This window comes from Pristiophorus japonicus, chromosome 5 (genome assembly GCF_044704955.1).
Source record: "Pristiophorus japonicus isolate sPriJap1 chromosome 5, sPriJap1.hap1, whole genome shotgun sequence".
NCBI lineage: Eukaryota > Metazoa > Chordata > Chondrichthyes > Pristiophoridae > Pristiophorus > Pristiophorus japonicus.
The window spans coordinates 290,422,642-290,442,908 of record NC_091981.1 but is presented as its reverse complement, the minus strand read 5'-3'; the positions used below and the strand labels follow the sequence as shown (position 1 = coordinate 290,442,908).

The following is a 20,267-nucleotide window of genomic DNA, read 5'->3' as shown; positions in this document are numbered from 1 at the left end:
AGTTGGTTTTGTTATTTATGTCCTCGCAAGGATGCTCAGAGCCTTTGCTGCCATCTCTGGCTTTGGTGGTCAGAAACACCAAATAAAACAGTACCGCATTGAGAGCCGCTGGAAATACCAGTCCTGATTAATTCTTTCACAACACATTTCCCATGCAAGCTCATTCGTACGAGGGAGGGGGAGGGGGATGGGGAGGGGGGAAGGGAAGGTAGGGATGGGGGTGGGATGGGAGCAGGGAGGGAAGGGGGGAAGGGAAGGATGGGGAGGGGGGAAGGGAATGTAGGGGTGGGGGAGGGATGGGAGCAGGGAGGGAATGGGGGAGGGAAGGTGGGAAAGGAAGGATGAGAGGGGGAAAGGGAAGGTAGGGATGGGGGAGGGATGGGAGCAGGGAGGGAATGGGGGAGGGAAGGGGGGAAAGGAAGGATGGGGAGGGGGAAAGGGAAGGTAGGGGTGGGGAGGGATGGGAGCAGGGAGGGAATGGGGGAGGGAAGGGGGGAAGGGAAGGATGGGGAGGGGCGAGCGGGGAGGAAAAGAGGGGAGTGGGAAGGGGGAATGAGGAGGCGGTATGGGAGTGGGTGGATGTGGGATGTTGGAGGGGCTGGGTGTGGGTGGGAGGGGTGGTGGATATTGGTGGGGGAGGGAAGGTGAGGGAGGGTGTGGGGGGAGGGGAGGGGGAGATGGAAGGGGAGGCGTGGGAGGGAGGGTGGGGAAGGGTGTGGGGGGAGGGGAGGGGGAGATGGAAGGGGAGGCATGGGTGGAAGGGTGGGGGAGGGATAATTTTACCCATAAGTGCTTGCTTTCATTTTTTCAATCCTTCCTTTTTCCTTGTCTTACTCTTTCTCTCCCTCGTGCATTCTCTTGACCTGCTCAGTGTCTGACTGTGGACTGCTGGTAGGTGGGCTGTGGGAGTTGCTCAGATTGTGACGGAGGGTAATGTGAGTGATGTAGTTTTACTGCCCCGTCTCCTCTGTGGCCCTGGGCCAAGACAGGTGCCTCAACTGCCCCAAACACCAAAATAGAAAGAACTTGCATTTCTGTAGCCCCTTTCCCGACTTCAGAATGTCCCAGAGTGCTTCATAGCTAATGGAGTACTTTTGGAGTGTAGTCACTGTTGTAATGTGGGAAACGTGGCAGCCAACTTGTGCACAGCAAGCTCCCACAAACAGCAATGTGATAATGACCAGATAATCTGTTTTTTTTAGTGACGTTGATTGAGGGTAAAGTATTGGCCAGGACTCCGGGATAACTCCCCTGCTCTTCTTTGAAGTAGTGCCACGGGATCTTTTACGTCCACCTGAGAGAGCAGACGGGGCCTCGGTTTAATGTCACATCGGCACCTCCGGAAGTGCAGCGCTCCGTCGGCACTGCGCTGGAGTGTCAGTCTGGATTCTGCGCACACTCCCAACACAAGCACGGTCTATCCATAACTTTCCATCGCCCCCCCCGCTTTTTCTGGTCTCAGCAGTGGATTTCGTACTCGATCTCCTGCCTGAACACCACGGCCCGGTTCTCGAAAAGCTCATCGCCGTCCGGCCTGCATGACCTGTGACCCCCGGCCTGGGCCTGGGCCTGGGTCTGGGTGGCCTGGTCCTGTGGCGGCCCCAGCCGGAGCAGCTTGCCCAGCTCGGCCGCGTCCTTGTAGGTGCAGAAGTCCCGCTTGCTGCGGTCGATGACGAACATCTCGCGGCCGGCGGCGTCGCGGAACTCCTCCAGCTGGGCGAAAGTGGTGGGCCCGTCGGAGTAGTCGTTGAGGTAGAGGCCGTTCTCCGCCCCCTGCCCCTCGTCCTCCCGGCCCGCCTTCCACCGCCCGCCGTGCCTGCGGCAGATCACCGCCACCAGCAGCAGGGCGACGAGCGCCAGCAGCGAGATGCCGGCAGCGATGCCGGTCTGGGTGGCGGTGCCCAGCGAGGTGAAGTCCATGCTGTCCACGCTCTCGTACAGCGGCTCGCGGCTGAGCCCCGGGGCCGGCGGTGGCGGCTGGCCGCGGGGGGGCCGGCCCCAGCTCGACAGGTTGACCGACAGCTCGAAGGTGGCGCTTGCCCGCCCCCCGGGGTTGCGGGCCTCGCACACGTACCTGCCCGCCTGGGACGCCGTCACGTTGCGCAGCGACAGCGTCCCGCCGTCGCCGGGGGCCGCCCCCGGGCCGGCCCGCAGGCCGGAGGATCGGGCGGCCGCCTGGGGCCTACCCGGCACCGCCCCGGCCTCGCTCACCCGCCGCCAGCCCACCGCCGGCTGTGGGTAGCCGGACGCTCGGCAGGTGACCTGCAGGTCGTCCCCAGGGCGCGCCGACACCGCACGGCGGTCCAGCCGAACAGCCGGCGGGATGCAGATCAGGCTGTTGCTGGGGATGTCCAGCAGGCTCTGGCCGGCCAGCCGTGGCGGTTCGGAGCACAGAACCCTCTTGCCGAGCAGGAGCCGGTGACCTTCCTGGATTATCCACGCCCTCAGCCAGTGCAGGGCACAGTCGCATCGCCACGGGTTTCCTGTAACCGGGAGAAAAATAGGAGCCATTAAACATTCTTCATCGCCCCGTGACCCTCTTTCCTTCAATACATCTGTCCACAACAACAGCAACAACACATTTCTTTTACACAGTGCCTTTAAAAAACGTCCCAAGGTGCTTCACAAGAGCGATTATCAAACTAAATTTGACACCGAGCCACATAAGGAGGTATTAGAGCGGATGACCAAAAAACCCGGTCACAGAGGGAAGTTTTAAGAAGCGTCTGAAAGGAGAAAAGAGAGTTAGAGAGCTTTAGGTTGGTAATTCCAGAGCTTAGCGTCTTGAAGGGCAGCTGAAGGCACGGCCACCAATGGTGGAGCGATTAAAATCGGGGATGCACAAGAGGTCAGCGTTAGGGGGTCGCAGATATCTTGGAGGGCTGGAGGAGATTACCGAGATTAATTGTTTCCTATTTGTTTTTTGGGATGTGGGTGTCGCCGGTAAGGCCGGCATTTATTGCCCATCCCTAATTGCCCCTTGAGAAGGTGGTGGTGAGCCGCCTTCTTGAACCGCTGCAGACCGTGTGGTGACTGAGTGGCTTGCTCGGCCATTTGCGAGGGCAGTTAAAAGTCGATTACATTGCTGTGGGTCTGGAGTCACATATAGGCCAGACCAGGTAAGGACGGCAGATTTCTTTCCCCAATGAGACATTAGTGAACCAGATGGGTTTTTACGACAATCCGATAGTTTCATGATCACCATGACTGACACTAGTTTTATATCCCAAATTTATTTAATGAACTGAATTTAAATTCCCCAGCTGCCATGGTGGGATTAAACTCGTGCCTCTGGATCAATAGTCCAGGCCTCTGGATTGGATTATCGAGTCCAGTAACATAACCACGATGTTACTGTTCCCGTATCAACTTATTAAGCACTTCAATTAGATCACCCCTTAATCAAAGGAAACTACGAAGTATGTATTTAATTGTTCTGCCATTTCCTTGGTCCCCATTACAAATTTTCCCGTTTCTGTCTGTAAAGGACCTACATTTGTCTCCACTAATCTTTTTCTTTTTACCTACTTGTAGAAACTTTTGCAGTCATTTTTTAATGTTCCTTGCAAGTTTACTCTCATGCTCTATTTTCGCCCCTCTGAATCAATCTCTTGGTCCTTTTTTGCTGTAAATAACCCCAGTCTCTCACTGTGTGGGGTATAACTGTAAATAACCCCAGTCTCTCATTGTGGGGTATAACTGTAAATAACACCAGTCTCTCATTGTGGGGTATAACTGTAAATAACCCCAGTCTCACACTGTGTGGGGTATAACTGTAAATAACGCCAGTCTCTCACTGTGTGGGTATAACTGTAAATAACCTCAGTCTCTCACTGTGTGGTGTGTAACTGTAAATAACCCCAGTCTCTCACTGTGGGGTATAACTGTAAATAACCACAGTCCGACACTGTGTGGGCTTTAACTGTAAATAACCCCAGTCTCTCACTGTGGGTTATAACTGTCAATAACCGCAGTCTCGCTCACTGTTTGGGGTATAACTGTTAATAACCCCAGTGTCTCACTGTGCGGGGTATAACTATAAATAACCCCAGTCTCTCACCGTGTTGGTTATAACTGTAAATAACCCCCAGTCTCTCACTGTGGGGTATAACTGTAAATAAACTCAGTCTCTCACTGTGTGGTGTATAACTGTAAATAACCCCAGTCTCTCACTGTGCGGGGTATAACTGTAAATAACCCCAGTCTCTCACTGTGTGGGGTACAAATGAAAATAACCCCCAGTCTCTCACTGTGTGGGGTAGAACTGTTAATAACCCCCAATCACTCACTGTGTGGGATATAACTGTAAATAACCCCAGTCTCTCACTGTGTGGGGTATAACTGTAAATAACCCCAGTCTCTCACTGTGTGGGGTATAACTGGAAATGACCCCAGTCTCTCACTGTGTGGGATATAACTGTAAATAACTGTCTGGCGTAAACATAAAAAAGGGAAGGTGGCTCAACCGTGGCTATCTAGGGAAATCAGGGATAGTATTAAAGCCAAGGAAATGGCATACAAATTGGCCAGAAATAGCAGCGAACCTGGGGACTGGGAGAAATTTAGAACTCAGCAGAGGAGGACAAAGGGTTTGATTAGGGCAGGGAAAATGAAGTACGAGAAGAAGCTTGCAGGGAACATTAAGGCGGATTGCAAAAGTTTCTATAGGTATGTAAAGAGAAAAAGGTTAGTAAAGACAAACATAGGTCCCCTGCAGTCAGAATCAGGGGAAGTCATAACGGGGAACAAAGAAATGGCAGACCAATTGAACAAGTACTTTGGTTCAGTATTCACTAAGGAGGACACAAACAACCTTCCGGATATAAAAGTGGTCAGAGGGTCTAGTAAGGAGGAGGAACTGAGGGAAATCTTTATTAGTCGGGAAATTGTGTTGGGGAAATTGATGGGATTGAAGGCCGATAAATCCCCAGGGCCTGATGGACTGCATCCCAGAGTACTTAAGGAGGTGGCCTTGGAAATAGCGGATGCATTGACAGTCATTTCCCAACATTCCATTGACTCTGGATCAGTTCCTATCGATTGGAGGGTAGCCAATGTAACCCCACTTTTTAAAAAAGGAGGGAGAGAGAAAGCAGGGAATTATCGACCGGTCAGCCTGACCTCAGTAGTGGGTAAAATGATGGAATCAATTATTAAGGATGTCATAGCAGCGCATTTGGAAAATGGTGACATGATAGGTCCAAGTCAGCATGGATTTGTGAAAGGGAGATCATGCTTGACAAATCTTCTGGAATTTTTTGAGGATGTTTCCAATAAAGTGGACAAAGGAGTACCAGTTGATGTGGTATATTTGGACTTTCAGAAGGCTTTCGACAAGGTCCCACACAGGAGATTAATGTGCAAAGTTAAAGCACATGGGATTGGGGGTAGTGTGCTGACGTGGATTGAGAACTGGTTGTCAGACAGGAAGCAAAGAGTAGGAGTAAATGGGTACTTTTCGGAATGGCAGGCAGTGACTAGTGGGGTACCGCAGGGTTCTGTGCTGGGGCCCCAGCTGTTTACATTGTACATTATTGATTTAGATGAGGGGATTAAATGTAGTATCTCCAAATTTGCGGATGACACTAAGTTGGGTGGCAGTGTGAGCTGCGAGGAGGATGCTATGAGGCTGCAGAGTGACGTGGATAGGTTAGGTGAGTGGGCAAATGCGTGGCAGATGAACTATAATGTGGATAAATGTGAGGTTATCCACTTTGGTGGTAAAAACAGAGAGACAGACTATTATCTGAATGGTGACAGATTAGGAAAAGGGAAGGTGCAACGAGACCTGGGTGTCATGGTACATCAGTCATTGAAGGTTGGCATGCAGGTACAGCAGGCGGTTAAGAAAGCAAATGGCATGTTGGCCTTCATAGCGAGGGGATTTGAGTACAGGGGCAGGGAGGTGTTGCTACAGTTGTACAGGGCCTTGGTGAGGCCACACCTGGAGTATTGTGTACAGTTTTGGTCTCCTAACTTGAGGAAGGACATTCTTGCTATTGAGGGAGTGCAGCGAAGATTCACCAGACTGATTCCTGGGATGGTGGGAGTGACCTATCAAGAAAGACTGGATCAACTGGGCTTGTATTCACTGGAGTTCAGAAGAGTGAGAGGGGACCTCATAGAAACGTTTAAAATTCTGACAGGTTTGGACAGGTTGGATGCAGGAAGAATGTTCCCAATGTTGGGGAAGTCCAGAACCAGGGGTCACAGTCGAAGGATAAGGGGTAAGCCATTTAGGACCGAGATAAGGAGAAACTTCTTCACCCAGAGAGTGGTGAACCTGTGGAATTCTCGACCACAGAAAGTAGTTGAGGCCAATTCACTAAATATATTCAAAAGGGAGTTAGATGAAGTCCTTACTACTTGGGGGATCAAGGGGTATGGCGTGAAAGCAGGAAGGGGGTACTGAAACTCATGTTCAGCCATGAACTCATTGAATGGCGGTGCAGCCTAGAAGGGCTGAATGGCCTGCTCCTGCACCTATTTTCTATGTTTCTATGTTTCTAACCCCAGTTCTCACTGTGAGGGGTATAACTGTAAATAACCCCAGTCTCTCACTGTGTGGGGTATAACTGTAAATGACCCCAGTCTCTCACTGTGTAGGATATAACTGTAAATAACCCCAGTCTCTCACTGTGTGAGGTATAACTGTAAATAACCCCAGTCGCTCACTGTGTGGGGTATAACTGTAAATAACACCAGTCTCTCACTGTGTGGGGTATAACTGTAAATGACCCCAGTCTCTCACTGTGTAGGATATAACTGTAAATAACCCCAGTCTCTCACTGTGTGAGGTATAACTGTAAATAACCCCAGTCCGACACTGTGTGGGGTATAACTGTAAATAACGCCAATCTCCCACTGTTTGGGGTATAACTGTAAATAACGCCAGTCTCTCACTGTGTGGGGTATAACTGTAAATAACCTCAGTCTCTCACTGTGTGGTGTATAACTGTAAATAACCCCAGTCTCTCACTGTGTGGGGTATAACTGTAAATAACCCCAGTCTCTCACTGTGGGGTATAACTGTAAATAACCACAGTCCGACACTGTGTGGGCTTTAACTGTAAATAACCCCAGTCTCTCACTGTGGGGTATAACTGTCAATAACTGCAGTCTCGCTCAGTGTTTGGGGTATAACTGTAAATAACCTCAGTCTCTCACTGTGTGGGGTATAACTGTAAATAACCCCAGTCTCTCACTGTGTGGGGTATAACTGAAAATAACACCAGCCTCTCACTGTGTCGGGTATAACTGTTAATAACCCCCAATCACTCACTGTGTGGGGTATAACTGTAAATAACCCCAGTCTCTCACTGTGTGGGGTTTAACTGGAAATAACCCCAGTCTCTCACTGCGTGGTATATAACTGTAAATAACCCCAGTCTCTCACTGTGTGGGGTATAATTGTAAATAACCCCAGTGTCTCACTGTGTGGGGTATAACTGTAAATAACCCCCAGTCTCGCACTGTGTGGGATATAACCATAAATAACCCCAGTCTCTCACTGTGTGGGTTATAACTGTAAATAACCCCAGTCTCTCACTGTGTGGGGTATAACTGTAAATAACACCAGTCTCTCACACTGTGTGGGGAAAAACTGTAAATAACCCAAGTCTCTCACTGTGTGGGTTATAACTGTAAATAAGTCCAGTTTCTCACTATGTGGGGTATAACTGTAAATAACCCCAGTCTCTCACTGTGTGAGGTATAACTGTAAATAACCCCAGTCTCTCACTGTGTGGGATATAACTGTAAATAACCCCAGTCTCTCACTGTGTGGGTTATAACTGTAAATAACCACAGTCTCACACTGTTTGGGGTATAACTGTAAATAACCCCAGTCTCTCACTGTGTGGGGTATAACTGTAAATAACCCCAATCTCTCACTGTGTGAGGTGTAACTGTAAATAACCCCAGTCTCTCACTGTGTGGGATATAACTGTAAATAACCCCAGTCTCTCACTGTATGGAGTATAACTGTAAATAACCCCAGTCTCTCACACTGTGTGGGGAAAAACTGTAAATAACCCAAGTCTCTCACTGTGGGGTATAACTGTAAATAAACCCAGTCTCTCACTGTGTGGTGTATAATTGTAAATAACCCCAGTCTCTCACTGTGCGGGGTATAACTGTAAATAACCCCAGTCTCTCACTGTGTGGGGTACAAATGAAAATAACCCCAGTCTCTCACTGTGTGGGGTATAACTGAAAATAACCCCAGTCTCTCACTGTGTGGGGTATAACTGTAAATGACCAGAGCCTCTCACTGTGTGGGGTATAACTGTAAATAACCCCAGTCTCTCACTGTGTGGGGTATAACCGAAAATAACTCCAGTCTCTCACTGTGTGGGATATAACTGTAAATAACCCCAGTTCTCACTGTGTGGGGTATAACTGTAAATAACCCCCAGTCTCTCACTGTGTGGGGTATAACTGTAAATAACCCCAGTCTCTCACTGTGTGGGATATAACTGTAAATAACTCCAGTCTCTCACTGTGTGGGGTATAACTGTAAATAACCCCAATCTCTCACTGTGTGGGTTATAACTGTAAATAACCACAGTCTCACACTGTGTGGGTATAACTGTAAATAACCCCAGTCTCTCACTGTGTGGGGTATAACTGTAAATAACCCCAATCTCTCACTGTGTGAGGTGTAACTGTAAATAACCCCAGTCTCTCACTGTGTGGGATATAACTGTAAATAACCCCAGTCTCTCACTGTATGGAGTATAACTGTAAATAACCCCAGTCTCTCACTGTGTGGGGTATAACTGTAAATAACCCCAATCTCTCACTGTGTGAGGTGTAACTGTAAATAACCCCAGTCTCTCACTGTGTGGGATATAACTGTAAATAACCCCAATCTCTCACTGTGTGAGGTGTAACTGTAAATAACCCCAGTCTCTCACTGTGTGGGGTATAACTGTAAATAACCCCAGTCTCTCACACTGTGTGGGGAAAAACTGTAAATAACCCAAGTCTCTCACTGTGTGGTGTATAACTGTAAATAACCCCAGTCTCTCACTGTGTGGGGTATAACTGTAAATAACCCCAGTCTCTCACTGTGTGGGGTACAAATGAAAATAACCCCAGTCTCTCACTGTGTGGGGTAGAACTGAAAATAACCCCAGTCTCTCACTGTGTGGGGTATAACTGTAAATAACCAGAGTCTCTCACTGTGTGGGGTATAACTGAAAATAACCCCAGTCTCTCACTGTGTCGGGTATAACTGTAAATAACCCCAGTCTCTCACTGTGTGAGGTATAACTGTAAATAACCCCAGTCTCTCACTGTGTGGGGTATAACTGTTAATAACCCCCAATCACTCACTGTGTGGAGTATAACTGTAAATAACCCCAGTCTCTCACTGTGTGGGGTATAACTGTAAATAACCACAGTCTCACACTGTGTGGGGTATGACTGTAAATAACCCCAGTCTCTCACTGTGTGGGGTATAACTGTAAATAACCCCAGTCTCTCACTGTGTGAGGTATAACTGTAAATAACCCCAGTCTCTCACTGTGTGGGATATAACTGTAAATAACCCCAGTCTCTCACTGTATGGAGTATAACTGTGAATAACCAGAGTCTCTCACTGTGTGGGGTATAACTGTAAATAACCCCAGTCTCTCACTGTGTGGGGTATAACTGTAAATAACCCCAGTCTCTCACTGTGTGGGGTATAACTGTAAATGACCCCAGTCTCTCACTGTGTGGGATATAACTGTAAATAACTGTCTGGCGTAAAAATAAAAAAGGGAAGGTGGCTCAACCGTGGCTATCTAGGGAAATCAGGGATAGTATTAAAGCCAAGGAAATGGCATACAAATTGGCCAGAAATAGCAGCGAACCTGGGGACTGGGAGAAATTTAGAACTCAGCAGAGGAGGACAAAGGGTTTGATTAGGGCAGGGAAAATGGAGTACGAGAAGAAGCTTGCAGGGAACATTAAGGCGGATTGCAAAAGTTTCTATAGGTATGTAAAGAGAAAAAGGTTAGTAAAGACAAACGTAGGTCCCCTGCAGTCAGAATCAGGGGAAGTCATAACGGGGAACAAAGAAATGGCAGACCAATTGAACAAGTACTTTGGTTCAGTATTCACTAAGGAGGACACAAACAACCTTCCGGATATAAAAGGGGTAAGAGGGTCTAGTAAGGAGGAGGAACTGAGGGAAATCTTTATTAGTCGGGAAATTGTGTTGGGGAAATTGATGGGATTGAAGGCCGATAAATCCCCAGGGCCTGATGGACTGCATCCCAGAGTACTTAAGGAGGTGGCCTTGGAAATAGCGGATGCATTGACAGTCATTTCCCAACATTCCATTGACTCTGGATCAGTTCCTATCGATTGGAGGGTAGCCAATGTAACCCCACTTTTTAAAAAAGGAGGGAGAGAGAAAGCAGGGAATTATCGACATGTCAGCCTGACCTCAGTAGTGGGTAAAATGATGGAATCAATTATTAAGGATGTCATAGCAGCGCATTTGGAAAATGGTGACATGATAGGTCCAAGTCAGCATGGATTTGTGAAAGGGAGATCATGCTTGACAAATCTTCTGGAATTTTTTGAGGATGTTTCCAATAAAGTGGACAAAGGAGTACCAGTTGATGTGGTATATTTGGACTTTCAGAAGGCTTTCGACAAGGTCCCACACAGGAGATTAATGTGCAAAGTTAAAGCACATGGGATTGGGGGTAGTGTGCTGACGTGGATTGAGAACTGGTTGTCAGACAGGAAGCAAAGAGTAGGAGTAAATGGGTACTTTTCGGAATGGCAGGCAGTGACTAGTGGGGTACCGCAGGGTTCTGTGCTGGGGCCCCAGCTGTTTACATTGTACATTAATGATTTAGACGAGGGGATTAAATGTAGTATCTCCAAATTTGCGGATGACACTAAGTTGGGTGGCAGTGTGAGCTGCGAGGAGGATGCTATGAGGCTGCAGTGTGACTTGGATAGGTTAGGTGAGTGGGCAAATGCGTGGCAGATGAACTATAATGTGGATAAATGTGAGGTTATCCACTTTGGTGGTAAAAACAGAGAGACAGACTATTATCTGAATGGTGACAGATTAGGAAAAGGGAAGGTGCAACGAGACCTGGGTGTCATGGTACATCAGTCATTGAAGGTTGGCATGCAGGTACAGCAGGCGGTTAAGAAAGCAAATGGCATGTTGGCCTTCATAGCGAGGGGATTTCAGTACAGGGGCAGGGAGGTGTTGCTACAGTTGTACAGGGCCTTGGTGAGGCCACACCTGGAGTATTGTGTACAGTTTTGGTCTCCTAACTTGAGGAAGGACATTCTTGCTATTGAGGGAGTGCAGCGAAGATTAACCAGACTGATTCCCGGGATGGTGGGACTGACCTATCAAGAAAGACTGGATCAACTGGGCTTGTATTCACTGGAGTTCAGAAGAGTGAGAGGGGACCTCATAGAAACGTTTAAAATTCTGACGGGTTTGGACAGGTTGGATGAGGAAGAATGTTCCCAATGTTGGGGAAGTCCAGAACCAGGGGTCACAGTCTAAGGATAAGGGGTAAGCCATTTAGGACCGAGATAATGAGAAACTTCTTCACCCAGAGAGTGGTGAACCTGTGGAATTCTCGACCACAGAAAGTAGTTGAGGCCAATTCACTAAATATATTCAAAAGGGAGTTAGATGAAGTCCTTACTACTCGGGGGATCAAGGGGTATGGCGTGAAAGCAGGAAGGCGGTACTGAAGTTTCATGTTCAGCCATGAACTCATTGAATGGCGGTGCAGGCTAGAAGGGCTGAATGGCCTGCTCCTGCACCTATTTTCTATGTTTCTATGTTTCTAACCCCAGTTCTCACTGTGAGGGGTATAACTGTAAATAACCCCAGTCTCTCACTGTGTGGGGTATACCTGTAAATGACCCCAGTCTCTCACTGTGTAGGATATAACTGTAAATAACCCCAGTCTCTCACTGTGTGAGGTATAACTGTAAATAACCCCAGTCTCTCACTGTGTGAGGTATAACTGTAAATAACCCCAGTCGCTCACTGTGTGGGGTATAACTGTAAATAACCCCAATCTCTCACTGTGTGGGGTATAACTGTAAATAACCTCAGTCTCTCACTGTGTGGTGTACAAATGTAAATAACCCCAGTCTCTCACTGTGTGGGGTATAACTGTAAATAACCCCAGTCTCTCACTGTGTGAGGTATAACTGTAAATAACCCCAGTCTCTCACTGTGGGGTATAACTGTCAATAACCGCAGTCTCCCTCAGTGTTTGGGGTATAACTGTAAATAACCCCAGTGTCTCACTGTGCGGGGTATAACTATAAATAACCCCAGTCTCTCACCGTGTTGGTTATAACTGTAAATAACCCCCAGTCTCTCACTGTGGGGTATGAATGTAAATAAACCCAGTCTCTCACTGTGTGGTGTATAACTGTGAATAACCCTAGTCTCTCACTGTGTGGGGTATAACTGTAAATAACCCCAGTCTCTCACTGTGTGGGATATAACTGTAAATAACCCCAGTTCTCACTGTGTGGGGTATAACTGTAAATAACCCCCAGTCTCTCACTGTGTGGGGTATAACTGTAAATAACCCCAGTCTCTCACTGTGTGGGCTATAACTGTAAATAACCCCAGTCTCTCACTGTGTGGCGTATAACTGTAAATAACCCCAGTCTCTCACTGTGTGGGGTTTAACTGGAAATAACCCCAGTCTCTCACTGTGTGGTATATAACTGTAAATAACCCCAGTCTCTCACTGTGTGGGGTATAATTGTAAATAACCCCAGTGTCTCACTGTGTGGGGTATAACTGTAAATAACCCCCAGTCTCGCACTGTGTGGGATATAACCATAAATAACCCCAGTCTCTCACTGTGTGGGTTATAACTGTAAATAACCCCAGTCTCTCACTGTGTGGGGTATAACTGTAAATAACCCCAGTCTCTCACACTGTGTGGGGAAAAACTGTAAATAACCCAAGTCTCTCACTGTGTGGGTTAGAACTGTAAATAAGTCCAGTCTCTCACTATGTGGGGTATAACTGTAAATAACCCCAGTCTCTCACTGTGTGAGGTATAACTGTAAATAACCCCAGTCAATCACTGTGTGGGTTATAACTGTAAATAACCCCAGTCTCTCACTGTGTGGGGTATAACTGTAAATAACCCCAATTTCTCACTGTGTGAGGTGTAACTGTAAATAACCCCAATCTCTCACTGTGTGAGGTGTAACTGTAAATAACCCCAGTCTCTCACTGTATGGAGTATAACTGTAAATAACCCCAGTCTCTCACTGTGTGAGGTGCAACTGTAAATAACCCCAGTCTCTCACTGTGTGGGATATAACTAAATAACCCCAATCTCTCACTGTGGGGTATAACTGTAAATAAACCCAGTCTCTCACTGTGTGGTGTATAACTGTAAATAACCCCAGTCTCTCACTGTGCGGGGTATAACTGTAAATAACCCCAGTCTCTCACTGTGTGGGGTACAAATGAAAATAACCCCAGTCTCTCACTGTGTGGGGTACAAATGAAAATAACCCCAGTCTCTCACTGTGTGGTGTAGAACTGAAAATAACCCCAGTCTCTCACTGTGTGGGGTATAACTGTAAATAACCAGAGTCTCTCACTGTGTGGGATATAACTGTAAATAACCCCAGTCTCTCACTGTGTGGGTTATAACTGTAAATAAGCACAGTCTCACACTGTGTGGGGTATAACTGTAAATAACCCCAGTCTCTCACTGTGTGGGGTATAACTGTAAATAACCTAAATCTCTCACTGTGTGAGGTGTAACTGTAAATAACCCCAGTCTCTCACTGTGTGGGATATAACTGTAAATAACACCAGTCTCTCACTGTATGGAGTATAACTGTAAATAACCCCAGTCTCTCACTGTGTGGGGTATAACTGTAAATAACCCCAATCTCTCACTGTGTGGGGTATAACTGTAAATAACCCCAGTCTCTCACACTGTGTGAGGAAAAACTGTAAATAACCCAAGTCTCTCACTGTGTGGGTTATAACTGCAAATAAGTCCAGTCTCTCACTATGTGGGGTATAACTGTAAATAACCCCAGTCTCTCACTGTGTGAGGTATAACTGTAAATAACCCCAGTCAATCACTGTGTGGGTTATAACTGTAAATAACCACAGTCTCACACTGTGTGGGGTATAACTGTAAATAACCCCAGTCTCTCACTGTGTGGGGTATAACTGTAAATAACCCCAATCTCTCACTGTGTGAGGTGTAACTGTAAATAACCCCAGTCTCTCACTGTGTGGGATATAACTGTAAATAACCCCAGTCTCTCACTGTATGGAGTATAACTGTAAATAACCCCAGTCTCTCACTGTGTGGGGTATAACTGTAAATAACCCCAATCTCTCACTGTGTGAGGTGTAACTGTAAATAACACCAGTCTCTCACTGTGTGGTATAGAACTGAAAATAACCCCAGTCTCTCACTGTGTGGGGTATAACTGTAAATAACCAGAGTCTCTCACTGTGTGGGATATAACTGTAAATAACACCAATCTCTCACTGTGTGGGGTATAACTGTAAATAACCCCAGTCTCTCACTGTGTGGGGTATAACTGTAAATAACCCCAATCTCTCACTGTGTGAGGTGTAACTGTAAATAACTCCAATCTCTCAATGTGTGAGGTGTAACTGTAAATAACCCCAGTCTCTCACTGTATGGAGTATAACTGTAAATAACCCCAGTCTCTCACTGTGTGGGGTATAACTGTAAATAACCCCAATCTCTCACTGTGTGAGGTGTAACTGTAAATAACCCCAGTCTCTCACTGTGTGGGATATAACTAAATAACCCCAATCTCTCACTGTGGGGTATAACTGTAAATAAACCCAGTCTCTCACTGTGTGGTGTATAACTGTAAATAACCCCAGTCTCTCACTGTGCGGGGTATAACTGTAAATAACCCCAGTCTCTCACTGTGTGGGGTACAAATGAAAATAACCCCAGTCTCTCACTGTGTGGGGTACAAATGAAAATAACCCCAGTCTCTCACTGTGTGGGGTATAACTGTAAATAACCAGAGTCTCTCACTGTGTGGGATATAACTGTAAATAACCCCAGTCTCTCACTGTGTGGGTTATAACTGTAAATAACCACAGTCTCACACTGTGTGGGGTATAACTGTAAATAACCCCAGTCTCTCACTGTGTGGGGTATAACTGTAAATAACCTAAATCTCTCACTGTGTGAGGTGTAACTGTAAATAACCCCAGTCTCTCACTGTGTGGGATATAACTGTAAATAACACCAGTCTCTCACTGTATGGAGTATAACTGTAAATAACCCCAGTCTCTCACTGTGTGGGGTATAACTGTAAATAACCCCAATCTCTCACTGTGTGGGGTATAACTGTAAATAACCCCAGTCTCTCACACTGTGTGAGGAAAAACTGTAAATAACCCAAGTCTCTCACTGTGTGGGTTATAACTGTAAATAAGTCCAGTCTCTCACTATGTGGGGTATAACTGTAAATAACCCCAGTCTCTCACTGTGTGAGGTATAACTGTAAATAACCCCAGTCAATCACTGTGTGGGTTATAACTGTAAATAACCACAGTCTCACACTGTGTGGGGTATAACTGTAAATAACCCCAGTCTCTCACTGTGTGGGGTATAACTGTAAATAACCCCAATCTCTCACTGTGTGAGGTGTAACTGTAAATAACCCCAGTCTCTCACTGTGTGGGATATAACTGTAAATAACCCCAGTCTCTCACTGTATGGAGTATAACTGTAAATAACCCCAGTCTCTCACTGTGTGGGGTATAACTGTAAATAACCCCAATCTCTCACTGTGTGAGGTGTAACTGTAAATAACACCAGTCTCTCACTGTGTGGTATAGAACTGAAAATAACCCCAGTCTCTCACTGTGTGGGGTATAACTGTAAATAACCAGAGTCTCTCACTGTGTGGGATATAACTGTAAATAACACCAATCTCTCACTGTGTGGGGTATAACTGTAAATAACCCCAGTCTCTCACTGTGTGGGGTATAACTGTAAATAACCCCAATCTCTCACTGTGTGAGGTGTAACTGTAAATAACTCCAATCTCTCACTGTGTGAGGTGTAACTGTAAATAACCCCAGTCTCTCACTGTATGGAGTATAACTGTAAATAGCCCCAGTCTCTCACTGTGTGGGGTATAACTGTAAATAACCCCAATCTCTCACTGTGTGAGGTGTAACTGTAAATAACCCCAGTCTCTCACTGTGTGGGATATAACTAAATAACCCCAATCTCTCACTGTGGGGTATAACTGTAAATAAACCCAGTCTCTCACTGTGTGGTGTATAACTGTAAATAACCCCAGTCTCTCACTGTGCGGGGTATAACTGTAAATAACCCCAGTCTCTCACTGTGTGGGGTACAAATGAAAATAACCCCAGTCTCTCACTGTGTGGGGTACAAATGAAAATAACCCCAGTCTCTCACTGTGTGGTGTAGAACTGAAAATAACCCCAGTCTCTCACTGTGTGGGGTATAACTGTAAATAACCAGAGTCTCTCACTGTGTGGGATATAACTGTAAATAACCCCAGTCTCTCACTGTGTGGGTTATAACTGTAAATAACCACAGTCTCACACTGTGTGGGGTATAACTGTAAATAACCCCAGTCTCTCACTGTGTGGGGTATAACTGTAAATAACCTAAATCTCTCACTGTGTGAGGTGTAACTGTAAATAACCCCAGTCTCTCACTGTGTGGGATATAACTGTAAATAACACCAGTCTCTCACTGTATGGAGTATAACTGTAAATAACCCCAGTCTCTCACTGTGTGGGGTATAACTGTAAATAACCCCAATCTCTCACTGTGTGGGGTATAACTGTAAATAACCCCAGTCTCTCACACTGTGTGAGGAAAAACTGTAAATAACCCAAGTCTCTCACTGTGTGGGTTATAACTGTAAATAAGTCCAGTCTCTCACTATGTGGGGTATAACTGTAAATAACCCCAGTCTCTCACTGTGTGAGGTATAACTGTAAATAACCCCAGTCAATCACTGTGTGGGTTATAACTGTAAATAACCACAGTCTCACACTGTGTGGGGTATAACTGTAAATAACCCCAGTCTCTCACTGTGTGGGGTATAACTGTAAATAACCCCAATCTCTCACTGTGTGAGGTGTAACTGTAAATAACCCCAGTCTCTCACTGTGTGGGATATAACTGTAAATAACCCCAGTCTCTCACTGTATGGAGTATAACTGTAAATAACCCCAGTCTCTCACTGTGTGGGGTATAACTGTAAATAACCAGAGTCTCTCACTGTGTGGGATATAACTGTAAATAACCCCAGTCTCTCACTGTGTGGGTTTTCACTGTAAATAACCACAGTCTCACACTGTGTGGGGTATAACTGTAAATAACCCCAATCTCTCACTGTGTGAAGTGTAACTGTAAATAACCCCAGTCTCTCACTGTGTGGGATATAACTGTAAATAACCCCAATCTCTCACTGTGTGAGGTGTAACTGTAAATAACCCCAGTCTCTCACTGTGTGGGGTATAACTGTAAATAACCCTAGTCTCTCACACTGTGTGGGGAAAAACTGTAAATAACCCAAGTCTCTCACTGTGGGGTGTAACTGTAAATAAACCCAGTCTCTCACTGTGTGGTGTATAACTGTAAATAACCCCAGTCTCTCACTGTGCGGGGTATAACTGTAAATAACCCCAGTCTCTCACTGTGTGGGGTACAAATGAAAATAACCCCAGTCTCTCACTGTGTGGGGTAGAACTGAAAATAACCCCAGTCTCTCACTGTGTGGGGTATAACTTTAAATAACCAGAGTCTCTCACTGTGTGGGGTATAACTGAAAATAACCCCAGTCTCTCACTGTGTGGGATATAACTGTAAATAACCCCAGTCTCTCACTGTATGGAGTATAACTGTAAATAACCCCAGTCTCTCACTGTGTGGGGTATAACTGTAAATAACCCCAATCTCTCACTGTGTGAGGTGTAACTGTAAATAACACCAGTCTCTCACTGTGTGGTATAGAACTGAAAATAACCCCAGTCTCTCACTGTGTGGGGTATAACTGTAAATAACCAGAGTCTCTCACTGTGTGGGATATAACTGTAAATAACACCAATCTCTCACTGTGTGGGGTATAACTGTAAATAACCCCAGTCTCTCACTGTGTGGGGTATAACTGTAAATAACCCCAATCTCTCACTGTGTGAGGTGTAACTGTAAATAACTCCAATCTCTCAATGTGTGAGGTGTAACTGTAAATAACCCCAGTCTCTCACTGTATGGAGTATAACTGTAAATAACCCCAGTCTCTCACTGTGTGGGGTATAACTGTAAATAACCCCAATCTCTCACTGTGTGAGGTGTAACTGTAAATAACCCCAGTCTCTCACTGTGTGGGATATAACTAAATAACCCCAATCTCTCACTGTGGGGTATAACTGTAAATAAACCCAGTCTCTCACTGTGTGGTGTATAACTGTAAATAACCCCAGTCTCTCACTGTGCGGGGTATAACTGTAAATAACCCCAGTCTCTCACTGTGTGGGGTACAAATGAAAATAACCCCAGTCTCTCACTGTGTGGGGTACAAATGAAAATAACCCCAGTCTCTCACTGTGTGGGGTATAACTGTAAATAACCAGAGTCTCTCACTGTGTGGGATATAACTGTAAATAACCCCAGTCTCTCACTGTGTGGGTTATAACTGTAAATAACCACAGTCTCACACTGTGTGGGGTATAACTGTAAATAACCCCAGTCTCTCACTGTGTGGGGTATAACTGTAAATAACCTAAATCTCTCACTGTGTGAGGTGTAACTGTAAATAACCCCAGTCTCTCACTGTGTGGGATATAACTGTAAATAACACCAGTCTCTCACTGTATGGAGTATAACTGTAAATAACCCCAGTCTCTCACTGTGTGGGGTATAACTGTAAATAACCCCAATCTCTCACTGTGTGGGGTATAACTGTAAATAACCCCAGTCTCTCACACTGTGTGAGGAAAAACTGTAAATAACCCAAGTCTCTCACTGTGTGGGTTATAACTGTAAATAAGTCCAGTCTCTCACTATGTGGGGTATAACTGTAAATAACCCCAGTCTCTCACTGTGTGAGGTATAACTGTAAATAACCCCAGTCAATCACTGTGTGGGTTATAACTGTAAATAACCACAGTCTCACACTGTGTGGGGTATAACTGTAAATAACCCCAGTCTCTCACTGTGTGGGGTATAACTGTAAATAACCCCAATCTCTCACTGTGTGAGGTGTAACTGTAAATAACCCCAGTCTCTCACTGTGTGGGATATAACTGTAAATAACCCCAGTCTCTCACTGTATGGAGTATAACTGTAAATAACCCCAGTCTCTCACTGTGTGGGGTATAACTGTAAATAACCCCAATCTCTCACTGTGTGAGGTGTAACTGTAAATAACACCAGTCTCTCACTGTGTGGTATAGAACTGAAAATAACCCCAGTCTCTCACTGTGTGGGGTATAACTGTAAATAACCAGAGTCTCTCACTGTGTGGGATATAACTGTAAATAACACCAATCTCTCACTGTGTGGGGTATAACTGTAAATAACCCCAGTCTCTCACTGTGTGGGGTATAACTGTAAATAACCCCAATCTCTCACTGTGTGAGGTGTAACTGTAAATAACTCCAATCTCTCACTGTGTGAGGTGTAACTGTAAATAACCCCAGTCTCTCACTGTATGGAGTATAACTGTAAATAGCCCCAGTCTCTCACTGTGTGGGGTATAACTGTAAATAACCCCAATCTCTCACTGTGTGAGGTGTAACTGTAAATAACCCCAGTCTCTCACTGTGTGGGATATAACTAAATAACCCCAATCTCTCACTGTGGGGTATAACTGTAAATAAACCCAGTCTCTCACTGTGTGGTGTATAACTGTAAATAACCCCAGTCTCTCACTGTGCGGGGTATAACTGTAAATAACCCCAGTCTCTCACTGTGTGGGGTACAAATGAAAATAACCCCAGTCTCTCACTGTGTGGGGTACAAATGAAAATAACCCCAGTCTCTCACTGTGTGGTGTAGAACTGAAAATAACCCCAGTCTCTCACTGTGTGGGGTATAACTGTAAATAACCAGAGTCTCTCACTGTGTGGGATATAACTGTAAATAACCCCAGTCTCTCACTGTGTGGGTTATAACTGTAAATAACCACAGTCTCACACTGTGTGGGGTATAACTGTAAATAACCCCAGTCTCTCACTG

The 20,267-nt window shown here is 45.9% G+C and overlaps 1 protein-coding gene across 1 annotated transcript in view; it reads right to left on the bottom strand.

The window, feature by feature from the left end:
• Positions 1–376: 376 nt before the first annotated feature.
• Positions 377–20,267, bottom strand: part of lrrc24 (leucine rich repeat containing 24) — a 273,036-nt gene continuing 253,145 nt past the window's right edge. The window contains exon 6 of the mRNA XM_070880255.1: positions 377–2,483. Coding sequence (XP_070736356.1) covers positions 1,459–2,483 — 1,025 coding nt within the window. The 3' untranslated portion in view covers positions 377–1,458. The remainder of the gene's footprint in view (positions 2,484–20,267) is intronic.